This window comes from Gopherus flavomarginatus, chromosome 3 (assembly GCF_025201925.1).
Source record: "Gopherus flavomarginatus isolate rGopFla2 chromosome 3, rGopFla2.mat.asm, whole genome shotgun sequence".
Lineage (NCBI taxonomy): Eukaryota > Metazoa > Chordata > Testudines > Testudinidae > Gopherus > Gopherus flavomarginatus.
The window spans coordinates 40,308,610-40,321,718 of NC_066619.1; the positions used below are offsets into that span (position 1 = coordinate 40,308,610).

Consider the following 13,109-nt stretch of genomic DNA (forward strand, 5'->3'; position numbering starts at 1 on the left):
CATTTTATACGTTCATTCCTCTTGATACCTTTCATGGCAACTCTGACTAATATAATACTACAGTATCTCCAGTTGAGAATGTCTTCCGGGAATAGAAACAGGATGAATAAAACCTACATTTCTCATGTAAAAAACAAGCAGAGAAACCAACCTTTTTGGGGTTGGAAGGTGGAATAATCTCTGACCTTTCAACAGCATAAAGAGGCATAAAAGCCCCTCATTTTAAATTTTGCAGGTCACCTTTAAAGGGTGGTTATACTGCTTAAGCACTGATGTAAAAAGCAGCCAGAGGATGCTCTTGGCAGCACACAATGAGTTTTATTGACCCTATGAAGCTCAGGAACTGTGCTACATATTCCTGGGCCTAATCTATTTCCTATTAGTTACCTATTTACATACATACAAATAGGGTGACCAGATGTCTCGATTTTATAGGGACAGTACTGATATTTGGGGCTTATTTTTATATGAGCTCCTATTACCCCCCACCCCCTGCCCTGATTTTTCACACTTGCTGTCTGGTCACCCTACATACAAATGTGGAGCATTCCTGTATGAATATTCCTCCACATCAAAGGAAAAAATTGGTTTATCTTTAGTTTCTTAATGGTGTATGAAGACCTTCAGTGGCATAGTCAAGTGTTTAGAGGGCAGGGCAATAGCAGCCTGAGTTTTTGGCCTAGCACTACTTCTGGCTCAATGTGTGATCTTGGGCAATCACTTAATCTCTGCCTAATTTTCCTCATCTGTAAAATGGGGAAGGTACTTACCATCTTTGTAGAGTGTTTTAAAAGTTCACATGAAAAGCACTAATATACACGTTTAAAGTAGTGCTAGAGATGACTCACTGATGGAAAGAACTACGAGGTACCAAATTTTAGTGAGACACTTTGCTAGGCGTAGGGAGTTGTGTAGTGGGAATACATTGGAGGTGCCAGTTTTTACATCTCCTTTGACAGAGTCAGGGAGGCTTCTTCCGGGGGCGGGGAGGGAGTTAAATCTGAGAAGTGGATTGCTAATGGCTTGGCTATGTCAGAATGGGGGGGGGGCTGTCAAAGTTTAAGTGAGGCAAATAAAGTTGAGGTGCTGATGTTTAACAGTGACTTTGTTGGGGTGATAGGAGCTAAAAGTGAGCTGCAGATTTTTAATGGACTGGCTTTACTGGAGAGGAAGTGATTGTCTCTCTGTGTTGGCGGGAGGGGGAGGGAGGAAAAGTGCCAATTTTTACTGAGATACTTTGCTCCAGTGGGGGACATCACAGAGGTGGGGTGGAGGAGGAATAAATGTGAATACCAATTTTAAATAGGGGACTTTGGCATGGTCTGGAGATGTCCAGAGGGATAAACTTATGGTACAGTTTTAAACAGGGTGACTCACTTGAAGCAGGGAAGTCATCATGAGAAAAGGATGACTATGAAGTGTTTCTAATAGGGTTGTTTTAACAGGTTAGGGGAGTCATTTGTGAGCTGAAGCTAGTAGGATGTACATTGTTAACAAAAGGGCTTTGGCCTGGCTGGAGGCATTGCTGGCAGCTGGGGATAAATCAACCTGAGGTGGTGCATTTGATAAGGAGATGGTTTTGCTCAGCACCAGAGAAGTTGTCACAAGAGATGATAAAACAGGGTTTTAATACAGCAGCTTTGCCCAGTGTGGCTACAGATGAGGTGGTGACTTTGTGAAGCTGGGGACAGGAGGAAGTGGAGGCATAAATCCAGGGCATAGTTTTTCTCACAGCGGCCTTGTCTGAGGTGAAGATAAACCTGAGCTGGGGTTTTAACAGGAGGGACTTGAGCTGCTGATAGTGAATTACTGCGAGAGGCAGGTTTTGAACAGGGGAATGCCCAGCTGGAGGAGGAAAAGGGTAAGAGCAAAGTGCTGGTTATAACGAGCTGCCTTTACCGCCATGGTCGGGGTGTCACCACGGCATGGGATGGGAGAGTTGATCGGTGCGAGGTGCAGTTTTTAACAGGGTGGCTGTGCGATCAGCGCGGGAGGCGAGTTAGCACAGGGCGGCGGTACCTGGGGTGGGGGGGCGCGACCCGCGTGAGCTCAGCCGGGGCAGCAGTCCCGCGAGGAGCAATCACAGCGGCGGGGCGGGTACCGTAGGCAGGGCCATGGCGAGCTCACCGCCACATCCCCGCGAGCGCTCCCGGGCAGAGCTCCCGAGGGGCAGGGGAGATGGCGAGGCTCGGCCAGGCCAGTGGGCCGAGCACCCACTTCTGCCGTGGGAGGAGGCGGCAGGCGGAGACCAAGCCGGAGCTGCCACCTTCCCCTCCCACCCCTTAAGCCGGTCCCGCCGAGTGACGCCTCCATGAAGTGCGCAGGCGCAGCGGCTCCCAGCGCCTGTTGTATCCGGCCGGCGCCTTTTCTCCCTTCCCCCGGAGCCGCTTGCCGCTGCCCTGTGCCCTCCCCGCCCCCTGCGCGTCCGCCCGGTAGCGCCTCGGACCCCGGCTGCCCCATGAAGCGATGGCAGCGGCCAACTTCGGCAAGATCCAGATCGGGATCTATGTGGAGATCAAGCGCAGCGATGGTGAGCGAAGGGGAGGAGGCTGAGCGGCCGCAGCCCCCCGCCCCCCCCATCTCCCCCGCGAGGCAGGGGGCTGCGCGCGGGGCTCATTGTGCGCGCGGGGCCCAGGGAGGGGCCGGGCCTGCTGTTTGCTGCGGTTGTTAGGGAACGTTGCTGTCGTTTCCCGGGTGCGTTGTGGGGGAGGAGGGGCGGCGCGAGGACACGGGCGGCAGCCGCCGTCGCTGGAGACCGGGAGGCTGCTGCAGTGCTGGGAGGAGGGGAGGGGCTGGTAAGGGGAGATGGTCTGGCTCGGGGGGGGTGTGGCTGAGCAAGGGGGGGAGGGAGGGAGTGAGCTGGGGGGGATATGGGTTGATTGGGAGCGGAGAAGGGAAGGCAAAAATGAAAATGGGCAAGGTCTGTCTGGGGTGAGGCGGTGGATAACTGGGGGGAGGGGAGACCCAGAGAGGGAAGTTTAGGCGGGGGGCGCTTGAGAGATGGGCTGGGGGGAAGGAGCAGAAGGGGTGAGGAAGGGTATTGTCATGTACGGCAGTAACTTCTCAGTCACAGTGAAACACAAGCTGTGATTAGCTGTACTTACAGTGTACGCAGTGTACAGCGCCAGAGAGATGGCTTGGGACACTCCCTCCCTCCCTCCATCATCATTTAACAAAAAACCTGATGCTCTTTTGGCCGTTCTGTACCTCTTTGCAATATAAATACACTGCTCTGTGTTTAGACTTCTCTGTTGCTGATCCAGTGTGTTTCCCTTCCTGCCTGCTCAGTAGCATGTGCAGCGGTTTCTGGAGATACACATGAAGTTAGGAGACGAGTGACTGGGTTTTGGGGTGATATCCCTTGTGTGATGGGTATTTTGTTTGGATGGAAGCTTATGGGCAGAGGCTGGATGGGGATTTTGGTTGCTGAATCAGTGGGCAGGCCTCTCATACCCCAGCTTTGTAATTTGAATGAGGATACGTCAGCACATCCCCCCAACCAGTGGAGAACAGAAGCCCCGTGGGGTGGGTTCATGTTGGGATTGTCTCTGGAAAGTCAGTTTATTCTCCAGCAGTGTGAATGGTCAGAACCATTCTGGGGAAGTTCAGATGCTTGTGCAGTAGCTGAGAAAAACCTGGAGATCCAGGGTGCTGAAACTAGAGTGTGGCTAGAGCATGAGGCAGCATACAAACTGCATGAGGATGTGCTGTTAACTACCTTCCCTTCCCACTCTCTAGACTGAATGTTCTTAAACACTGCATTTTTGTTATGTCATTAGACTGCCATCACTCATTATACATAACATCTCAGTTTGTGAATAATGACTTGTGTGTGACACAAAGAACCGGATAGGCTTTTCATTGGTTGTGTGTTGACCTATTGCAGATTTCTTTATAGATACTGTTTTTTTTTTTTTTATATCTCATTGTGCTTGTCAGATTTCACTGAGAGTTCTGTGAGTTTTCAGTAGTTATAACTGGGGATTGTGTGTCTTGCTTACATTGGAAAAAACTTGCCTCATACAATAATTGTTTTCCTGACTACTTCTAGTAACTTTTGACACCAGAAATGAGAACACTTAAGTCATGTATATAATACCCATATTATTAATTGGTTTAAGTGATGCAGCAAAACGTGTAATGATTGCATATATTCCAATAAAAGTATTTGATGTCCTTAAAATATTTTGGGTATTTCTTCATATACACAGAAAAAAATGTGGGTGATCTGCACCTGGGTTAGCCCAACAGGGTGTGAGCAGCCATGCTGTGACTCTATACCCAGATTATGTGTCCTCACTGGTGCTGCACACCCTTGTGTGCCACTAGAACTTCTGGGGCATATGTCATATTTTCTCATGAATTGGGGAAAAACTTTCCTTCTGGGCACATGGGGGAACTGTGAGAAGGCACTAGAGGACTGTCAGCATTGGAGTGATTTGACCTATGTCTCGCTGCAAAAGGAGCAGATTAGCAGCCTGAATGAAAAGTTAGGACAGAGGTGGGCAAACTACAGCCCGCGGGCCACATCCGGCCTGCGGGGCCATCCTGCCTGGCCCTTGAGCTCCCAGCCGGGGAGGCTAGCTCCCATCCCCACCATCTATCCAACCCCCCCTGCTCCCTGTCCCCTGACTGCCCCCAACCCCTATCCACACCCCCGCCCCTAACTACCCTCCAGGACCACACCCCCTATCCAAATCCCCCCCCCCGCTCCCTGTCCCCTGACTGCCCCCCCTTACCTCCACCCCCTCCAGCCACCCCCTGCTCCCTGTCCCCTGACTGCCCCCGGGACCTCCTGCCCCTTATCCAACCCCCCCTTACCATGCTGCTCAGAGCAGCTGGAGCTCACAGCCCCACCGCCCGGCTGGAGCCAGCCATGCCACTTGTGCTGCCCGGCAGCAGCGGCAGGCCAGAGCTCTGGTGGCAGGGAGAACTGAGGCGGAGGGGTACCAGGGGGAGGTTAGGGGCTGGGGTCCTGGGGGGGAGCGATCGGGGACAAGAAGCAGGGGGGGTTGGATGGGTCAGGGGTTTGAGGAGGGCAATCGGGGTGGGAAGGGTTGGATAAGGGGTGGGGGCCAGGCAGTTTGGAGAGACACAGCCTTCCCTACCCAGCCCTCCATACAGTTTCGCAACACGGATGTGGCCCTTAGGCCAAAAAGTTTGCCCGCCCCTGGGTTATGGCAACATTCAGGTAAGAGTCCAGGCTAACTCCTGAGTGAACACATACCCTTTCTAAAACGAAACATTAATTTGAGTGGTAAGTATGATCTCTAAAAATGAAGTAGCTGTTTATCTATCTGTTTACCTGAATATTCTTTAGCATCAGACAACAAAGTTTTGATCAGTTTCTAGAGTGACACCAAAGGGTAGGCAGAGTCTCCAGTTTGTGCACCAGTTATTTTAAATGCTTCTCTGCACAGAGCTGCATTGAAATTGTAACACTTTAAGCCCCCCCCTTAAAAAAAATGAAAGTCCACAATTTTATAATTATTGTAAGGAATAGCAGCTTTCTATAAAATACTTTGATTTAGATTCTTGTACCACTCTTGATGGTCTTACATATACAAACAAAAAATAAGTATAATGATAGAATAATACACTTAAGAGCAAGGGCATCAGAAAACTCCAGTAAGATGAATTATTGTGTTTTTCATTGTGATTAGGATTTAAATTTCCAACCGTGGTCTCCTGTATAATGCAAATGGAAAATACGTATAATAGAAATAAAATATATTATTAGAATCTGTAGCCAAAATATCATGACAGCTTTGGGATGAAACTCAATATTCCCAAGAAGAGACGTTATACTAGCTTTCGCAGGGAAATGTTGGTTTCTTCAGATAAGCATTGGTACAAATGCCATCTTGATATCTTGAATTTTAATTGTAGAGAATAACTAGTTCCCTTCATTTAGAATGGAACAGCAGAAACCAGCCAACGAATTCAGTTACTTAAAAAGCATCTATTATATTTAAATGTAGTGTTCATGTTTCAAAATAATGAACATGTAGCTGGGAAAGAGTATCCGTTAACCCCATTTACAAGTAACAGCTCTGTTTGGAAGCAAAACCTCAATCACATGAATAACTTAACATAGTTTGAATTTTATGTGCCATATCTGCGCAGTTTGAACAACATTCCCATTACCTCCTGGCCCTATGGACTAAACCTGCTCACCAGACTAAAATATATCAATGCCACAGGCTGTGCCTGTGTTTCCTGTTCTCCAGCATGTACCATGTTGCTGGGGTCCAAACATTGCTGTTTGCTGCTTGAGTAATACACCTGAGTAATAGCTGCCCACTACTAAAATAAATATATACAAACTAACCCAAATCAATTAATGCTGCTTCCATTTCACTCACACAGTAATACAGCTAATGATGGCCACTCTCAGTAAATCACTTTATACTAACTCTTCTCCATAATAAATCATCTTATGTTGGCTTTCGTTCTACAAATACAGTTTTTTGGTGAGATAGGCAAAGTATACCCCATGCCCTGCATCCCTTTGCTGGGGTCGCTGGAATACCTTTCCTCTTCCCATGGTGCTCCCTGCCCAGTCCAACCCACAGAGCAGCAGCTTCTTCACCCCACTTTTTTCCCTTCTTGCCCAAATAGTACTAGAGCTGTGTCTCTGCAGGCTTGGAATAGTATGGGAAAGAACACTGACATTATTATACTATTATAATACCGGTGTACAAATTGGTGTTTTCCATCCACGTGAAATACTCTGTTCAGTGCTGCTCATTACCTCAAAAATGATTTAGTAGAAATAGAGAGGCCTCACAGGTGGGTGGGAAGAAGGAATAAAAGCGTAGAAAAACTTTAATATGAAGACAATGTAAAGACTGGGAATGTTTAATTTAGGGGATGAATAAGAGGTGACACAATAATGAGCTGGCTGAGGAGCGTGCTGCACCATTAATGGTGATTTTCAATAAGTCGTGGGGCACTCGGGAAGTTTGAGAAGACTGGAAGACAACTAATGTTGTGCCAGTTTATAAAAAAGGGTAAACGGATTGACCCGATAATTGTAGGCCCATCAACCTAATGTTGATCCCAGGCAAGCTAGTGGAGTGGCTGATGCGAGACTAGATTAATGAATATTAAAGGTGAGTAATGTAATCAATACAAATTAACATGGGTTTATGGAAAATAGAGCCTGTCAAACTATGAGATTACAAGTTTGATAAAGGTTATAGTGTTGACATGATATACTGAGACTTGTGTAAGGTATTTGACTTGGTACTGCACAACATTTTGATTAAAAAACTAGAACAATATTAAAATTAACACCGCACACATTAAATAGATTAAAAACTGGCTAACTGATAGGTCTCAAAATGTAACTGTAAACAGGGAATTGTCATTGAGGGGGTGTGTTTCCAGCAGGGTCCTGCATGCATCACTTCTTAGCCCTATGCTGTTTAACATTTTTATTCATGACTGGAAGAAAACAAAAAATCCTCACTGATAATGTTTGCAGATGACCCAAAAATTGGGGAGCGGTAAATAATGAAGAGGATTGATTCAGAGTGATCTGGATCACTTGGTAAACTGGGCACAATTTAACAATATGTGTTTGAATATGGCTAAATGTATACACCTAGGAACCAAGAATGTAGGCCATAATTACAGGATGGGGAATTCTGTCTTCAGAAGCAGTGACTTTGGAAAAAGATCTAGGTGCATGATGGATAAGCAGCTGAATTTTAGCTCCCAGTCTGAAGTTGTCACCAAAACATCAGGGAATGGATCATTTGATGATTTCTTGTTCTGTTCATTCCCTCTGGGACACCTGGCATTGGCTACTGTCGGAAGACAGGATACTGGGCTAGATGGACTTTTGGTCTGACCCAGTATGGCCATTCTTATGTTCTTAAGAGCTAATGTGATCCTGGAATGTATAAACAGGGAAACCTCAGGGAGGAGCAGAGGAGTTATTTTTCCTCTGTATTTGGCACTGGTGTTACTTCTGCTGGAATACTGTGTCCCATTATGATGCCCACAGATCAAGAAGGTTGATAAATTACAGAGGGTTCAGAGAAGAGTCATGAAAATATCTGAAGGATTAGAAAATTTGCCTTATATTGATTGTGATCTTTGAGTCTATTTAGCTTAACAAAGAGAAGGCTAAGGGGTGAATTGGTTACTCTGTAAATATCTACATGGGGAACAAATATTTGATAATGGGCTCCAGAGCCATCCCTAAGGGGGGCATGGGGCCCAGGGCATAAGCACTGAGTTTCTAATTGGCTGGAGGATCCCCCACCCAGGTCCTGCCCACCTCTTCCTGCCCCGCCCAGTTCCATCCCCTCCCCTGAATGCACTGCACCCTCACTTCTCTCCCTTTCTTCCCCAGTGCCCCCGATGCTGCGAAGCATCTAATCCATGGCAGGCGGGAAGCGCTGAGAGAGAGGGGGAGGTGCTGATTGGCAGGGCCTGCTGGCAGGCAGGAGGTAATATGAGGAGGGGGAGGCTCTGGTAGGGGGCTTCTTGTGCCCCCTCCCCTGGCCCACCTGCCGCTCGCCTCCCTGTTCACCTCTTCACCCTGCTCTGTACCTGCCTCACCTCCCCGCCCGCCTCCTTATGATTTTATTGAAGTATGGGGACTCCCAAAGTGCAGGGCCTGGGGCAGTCACCCCGATTTGCTGTACCCAAAGGATAGCTCTTATGGGCTCTTTAATCTAGCAGAGAAAGTACAATATGATACAATGGTTTGAAGTTGAAACTAGACAACTTCAGATTGGAAATAAGGCATAATTTTTTTTACAGTGAGGGTAATTCATGATTGGAACAAATAGCCAAGAGTTGTTGTGAAGTCTCTATCACTGACCATTTTAAAATCAAGACTGGATTTTTTTCTAACATTTTCTAGGAATTATTTTGGGGAAGTTCTCTGGCCTGTGTTGTACAGGAGGTTAGACTAGATGATAATGGTCCCTTCTGGCCTTGGAATCGATTGAATGATATGAAGAAGATGGATCAAGCACCTCTATTCACCTTTTTTATAATACAAGAACAAGAGGACTTTCCATGATATCAAAAGATGGCTAATTTAAAACAGATAAAAGAGAATAAGCAATACAGAATTAGCTTGTGGAACTCATTGCCACAAGATATCATTGAGGCAAAGAGCTTTGTAGGATTTAAAAAAAACAACTGAATGTTGACATGGATGGAAAAAATATCGAGTGTTATACTAAGAATGAATAAAACACAAAAAAATCCCAAGAGTCTTGGAAGGGCTATAAACCACTGGCTGCAGTACATAAGCCAGTCTTTAACTGATGGAATTTAGGAATAAACTTTCCCTATGGGCATATTATTCTGCAGCTGCCTACTGCAGGGTTTATTGTACTTTTCTCTGAAGCAGCTGATCCTGATCATTTTTAGAGACAAGGTACTGGATTAGATGGACTACGGGTCTGATCTTGTATGGCATTTCCTAGACTTATAGCGACATTACTACAGTTGTTAACCTTAAAAACATTACCTGAGAGTAATCTTTGTAACAATAAGTGCTGTAAACTTAGTTTTTTAAAATAAAGCCTTAGATTTTGCAGAATTTTGATATTGCTCCTCCTTGAAAGAGCGCTGCTGGCCTCAATTTGTCAAGATCTCCTGTATCATATTCTTTATATGTGCAACTTCTACTGATATCATTGGGAATTTCATATTAAGGTTGAAAGTCCAGTATGACCCTATATAATTGTGTTAAGTTTGGGTCATCCTGCTGTTTTGCAGACCCTTGTGGCTAACTTGAAGTAAGAGCACACTTTCGCTCTCTTCTTTGATGACAGATATGTTTTGTGATTGAGGCCATGTCTATGCTTTGGGCACTAAAGTGGTGCAGCTGTAGCTAGCTGTGCCTCTATAGAGCTGTAGTATAGATGCTTTCTACAGCAATGGAAGGGGTTGTTCTGTTTCTGTAGTTAATCTGCCCCTCTGAGTGGCGGTAGCTAGATCAATGGAAGAATGCTACCATTGACCTAGCTATGTCTACACTAGGGATTAGGAACATTTAACTGGGTAGTCAGGGGTGGGAAAAATTCACATCCCTGAGTATTGTAGTTTAGGTTGGTCAAATTTTTAAATGTGGACCAGGCCTGGTTGGTTTTAAGACTGCTCAAATCTGCTAACAAATAACTTGACTCAGTTACCTTATCCCTGGGTAATCCATGCTGACACAATGTATCTTTGTTCTCCAGTTAGAGGCTAGACCACATAAAGAGCTTTGAGTCTGCTACTGCATCTGAGCTAATGGACATGACCCTTCAGTTTGAGTAGTAAAGGCTCATGTTCTTAGATTCAGCCATTCTGGGTTCAGTCCCTGCAGACAACATGACAAAGAGTGTTGTTACTTGTTTGTGGCATATTGTGTAATTCAAACTTTAAAAACCATTAGTTTTTCACTGTGCTGTACATTGGCTTTAAAATTAAAGATGTAACTTGCAGCCTTTCCTGGTATTTATGCTACTTTTCTACACTGTTTGATTATAGATAGCTCTTGAAAGTCAACAATAGAGTTCTTCTTTCTTAGAGAAATTTTGTTTTCTTTAGTACTTCTATACCACAGGCTTGCTTAGTGTAAAGCTACTTCTAATGGTGGATTTAAAGCTCCTGTGTGATCACTGGGATTACATAATCATGGCCTCCTTTCCCTTCCCAGTTCTTTTTCCCTGATAGAGAAACCCACACTGTAGCTCAGCCTGCCGAGTAGAAGATTTGGCTCAGCCCCCACTCTTTACATTGGCCAGTCACTTACAAAGATTGAACTATTAGTCCGGGAGCAGCTAGAAAGCTACTCTCTGGATCCCCAGCAACTGTCTAAAGAGCTGATCTGAAGCTTCCCTTCAGAAAATCTTCCCTTCTCATATTATGGAGTTGGTGTGGCTGCAGAAGCACCAAGTCCTCCTCTGAAGCACTTCTCTCCCCAGTTGCTGAGATAAATGCTACTTAAAGCATGTCAGCGGATGAGGAGTGTAAGAGAAATACTGGAGGGAAAAGGATACAGGTGTTTGGGGAAAGAGAAAATACACATACAAAGAGGTGGCTTGTGGGTGAAATTAAATCCGTTTAGCTCTTACCATGTCTTTCATTTTGAAAGAATGTTTTTATATTTCTGTACCATAAAATTTGACTAAAAATGAATAGCAGCCTTGCACTGTTGGGTCATTGTTTTTGTAGGTTTTTAAATGAATATTTGATTGTTGCCATTTCATCCACTGGGATTTCAAGGATAAGGATATACAGAACTGGAACTAAAAAGGGCTTGGAGCAATTAAAATATGAAGAATGATTTAAGATAATTTAATATGTATAGCTTGGGGTGAAGAGTGAAAGAATAAGAGGTGACATACAATTTCAAATATCTGAAGGGTGTCAACATCAAGGAGGAAAAGACTGTTAAGGTTGATGTGGCAAGACTAATGAGTAGACATATAAAATTGCACAAAGGGAAAAATAGACTAGGTTACAAGTGAAAAGCTGCTAAAATGTGGGCCCTGTCTTTGGGTTTGTGAGCCCTTAATTTTAAGGTATCTGAATAGGTTGACAGTGGCCCTGTAGGCACAAATCCTACAAAAAAGTGGTTTATTACTTCTCCTAGCAAGTTTGTGATTTAAATGTTTAGTCACAGAGGAAGACTATGCAAAAGTGGCAAGAAGTTTTAGAGTATACATCAGTAATACAAGGTTAAAAACACTTCCAGCGATTTTGAAACTATCCCAGAAGCAAGTATTACAAACCCAGGAAATGGAGTTAAGTTTACATTTAAAAGAAACTCCATCATGTTCAGCCATTTTTGCTTGGATGCGATAGCAACAATTTTGGAAGAGGATAGATAGTTCATGGAAATCATTGTATAGAAGAATATGTTCAGCTTTAGATGAAGGAGAATCTTCCAGTTATGAACAATAATGGCAAAAAAGGACCATTCTAAAAGGCTACACTCAAAAAAGATTCTAAACATAAGATTAGATTTCGGTAAGTGTTAATTTTGTTGGAGGTTTGAAGATCTGAGCTTTTTCATGTACAAAACCTAATCTAAGGGTATGTCTACACTGGCAGAGTTATAGCACCGCTCAGAGAGTGCTGAAGGGAAACTGCTGTTGTGTGTTCATACTGTCAGAGGGCCGGAACAATAGTGTGTTCACATTTGCGGCACTTGCAGTGGTATTCAGAGTGGTGCACTCTAGGCAGCTATACCACAGTGCATCTCTTCTGCTGCTGCTGCTAAGAGTTATGGGAAGGCGGAGGGGCACGCCGCTTTTGAGGTTTGGAAACAAGCACTGAGTGGTGGGATCACATTGTCATGCAAGTCTGGGATGACGAGCGGTGGCTGCAGAACTTTCGGATGAGGAAAGCCACATCTATGGCAGTGTGATGAGTTTGCCCCAGACCTGCGGTTCAAGGACATTAGAATGAGAGCTGCTCTCCCATTGGAGAAGCGTGTGGTGATTGCACTGTGAAAATTGGCTACTCCAGCCTGCTACTGATCGGTTGCTAACAAGTTTGGAGTGGGAAAGTCGATGGTTGGATAGGTGTTGACGGAAGTGTGCAGGAGCATTAATTGCATCCTGCTTCGAAAGACCGTGACTCTGGGCAACGTGCATGACATTGTGGATGGCTTTGTACAAATGGGCTTTCCTCATTGTGGAGGGGCGATAGATGGCATGCATATTCCAATTCTGGCACCAGACTACCTAGCCACCGAGTACATTAATTGGAAGGGGCATTTCTCAATGGTTCTCCAAGTGCTTGTGGATCACCATGGGCGTTTCACAGATATTAACACAGGCTGGTCCAGAAAGGTACATGACACCTGCATCTTTTGGAACACTGACCTGTTCAGGAAGCTGCAAGCAGGGACTTTCTTCCCGGACCAGAAGATCACTGTAGGGAAAGTTGAAATACCCATTGTGATCCTGGGAGACCCCTCCTATCCCTTAATACCATGACTTATGAAGTTATCCATGGGACACCTTGACAGCGGCAAGGAGCGGTTCAACAGGCTGAGCAAGTGCAGAAGGACTGTTGAGTGCTCTTGGGCTGTTTAAAGGTGATTGTGATTGGTGCAGACAATGCAATATAAAGGGTTAAGA

General features: G+C 45.2%; 1 protein-coding gene across 5 annotated transcripts in view; it reads left to right on the forward strand.

Annotated features, from left to right (window-relative positions):
• Positions 1–2,311: 2,311 nt before the first annotated feature.
• Positions 2,312–13,109, forward strand: part of KIF2A (kinesin family member 2A) — an 86,363-nt gene continuing 75,565 nt past the window's right edge. For 4 of the 5 annotated variants that reach the window (XM_050946939.1, XM_050946940.1, XM_050946943.1 and 1 more), the window contains exon 1: positions 2,312–2,530. In XM_050946939.1, coding sequence (XP_050802896.1) covers positions 2,467–2,530 — 64 coding nt within the window. In that variant the 5' untranslated portion in view covers positions 2,312–2,466. The remainder of the gene's footprint in view (positions 2,531–13,109) is intronic. The other variant, XM_050946944.1, reaches the window with a different exon arrangement.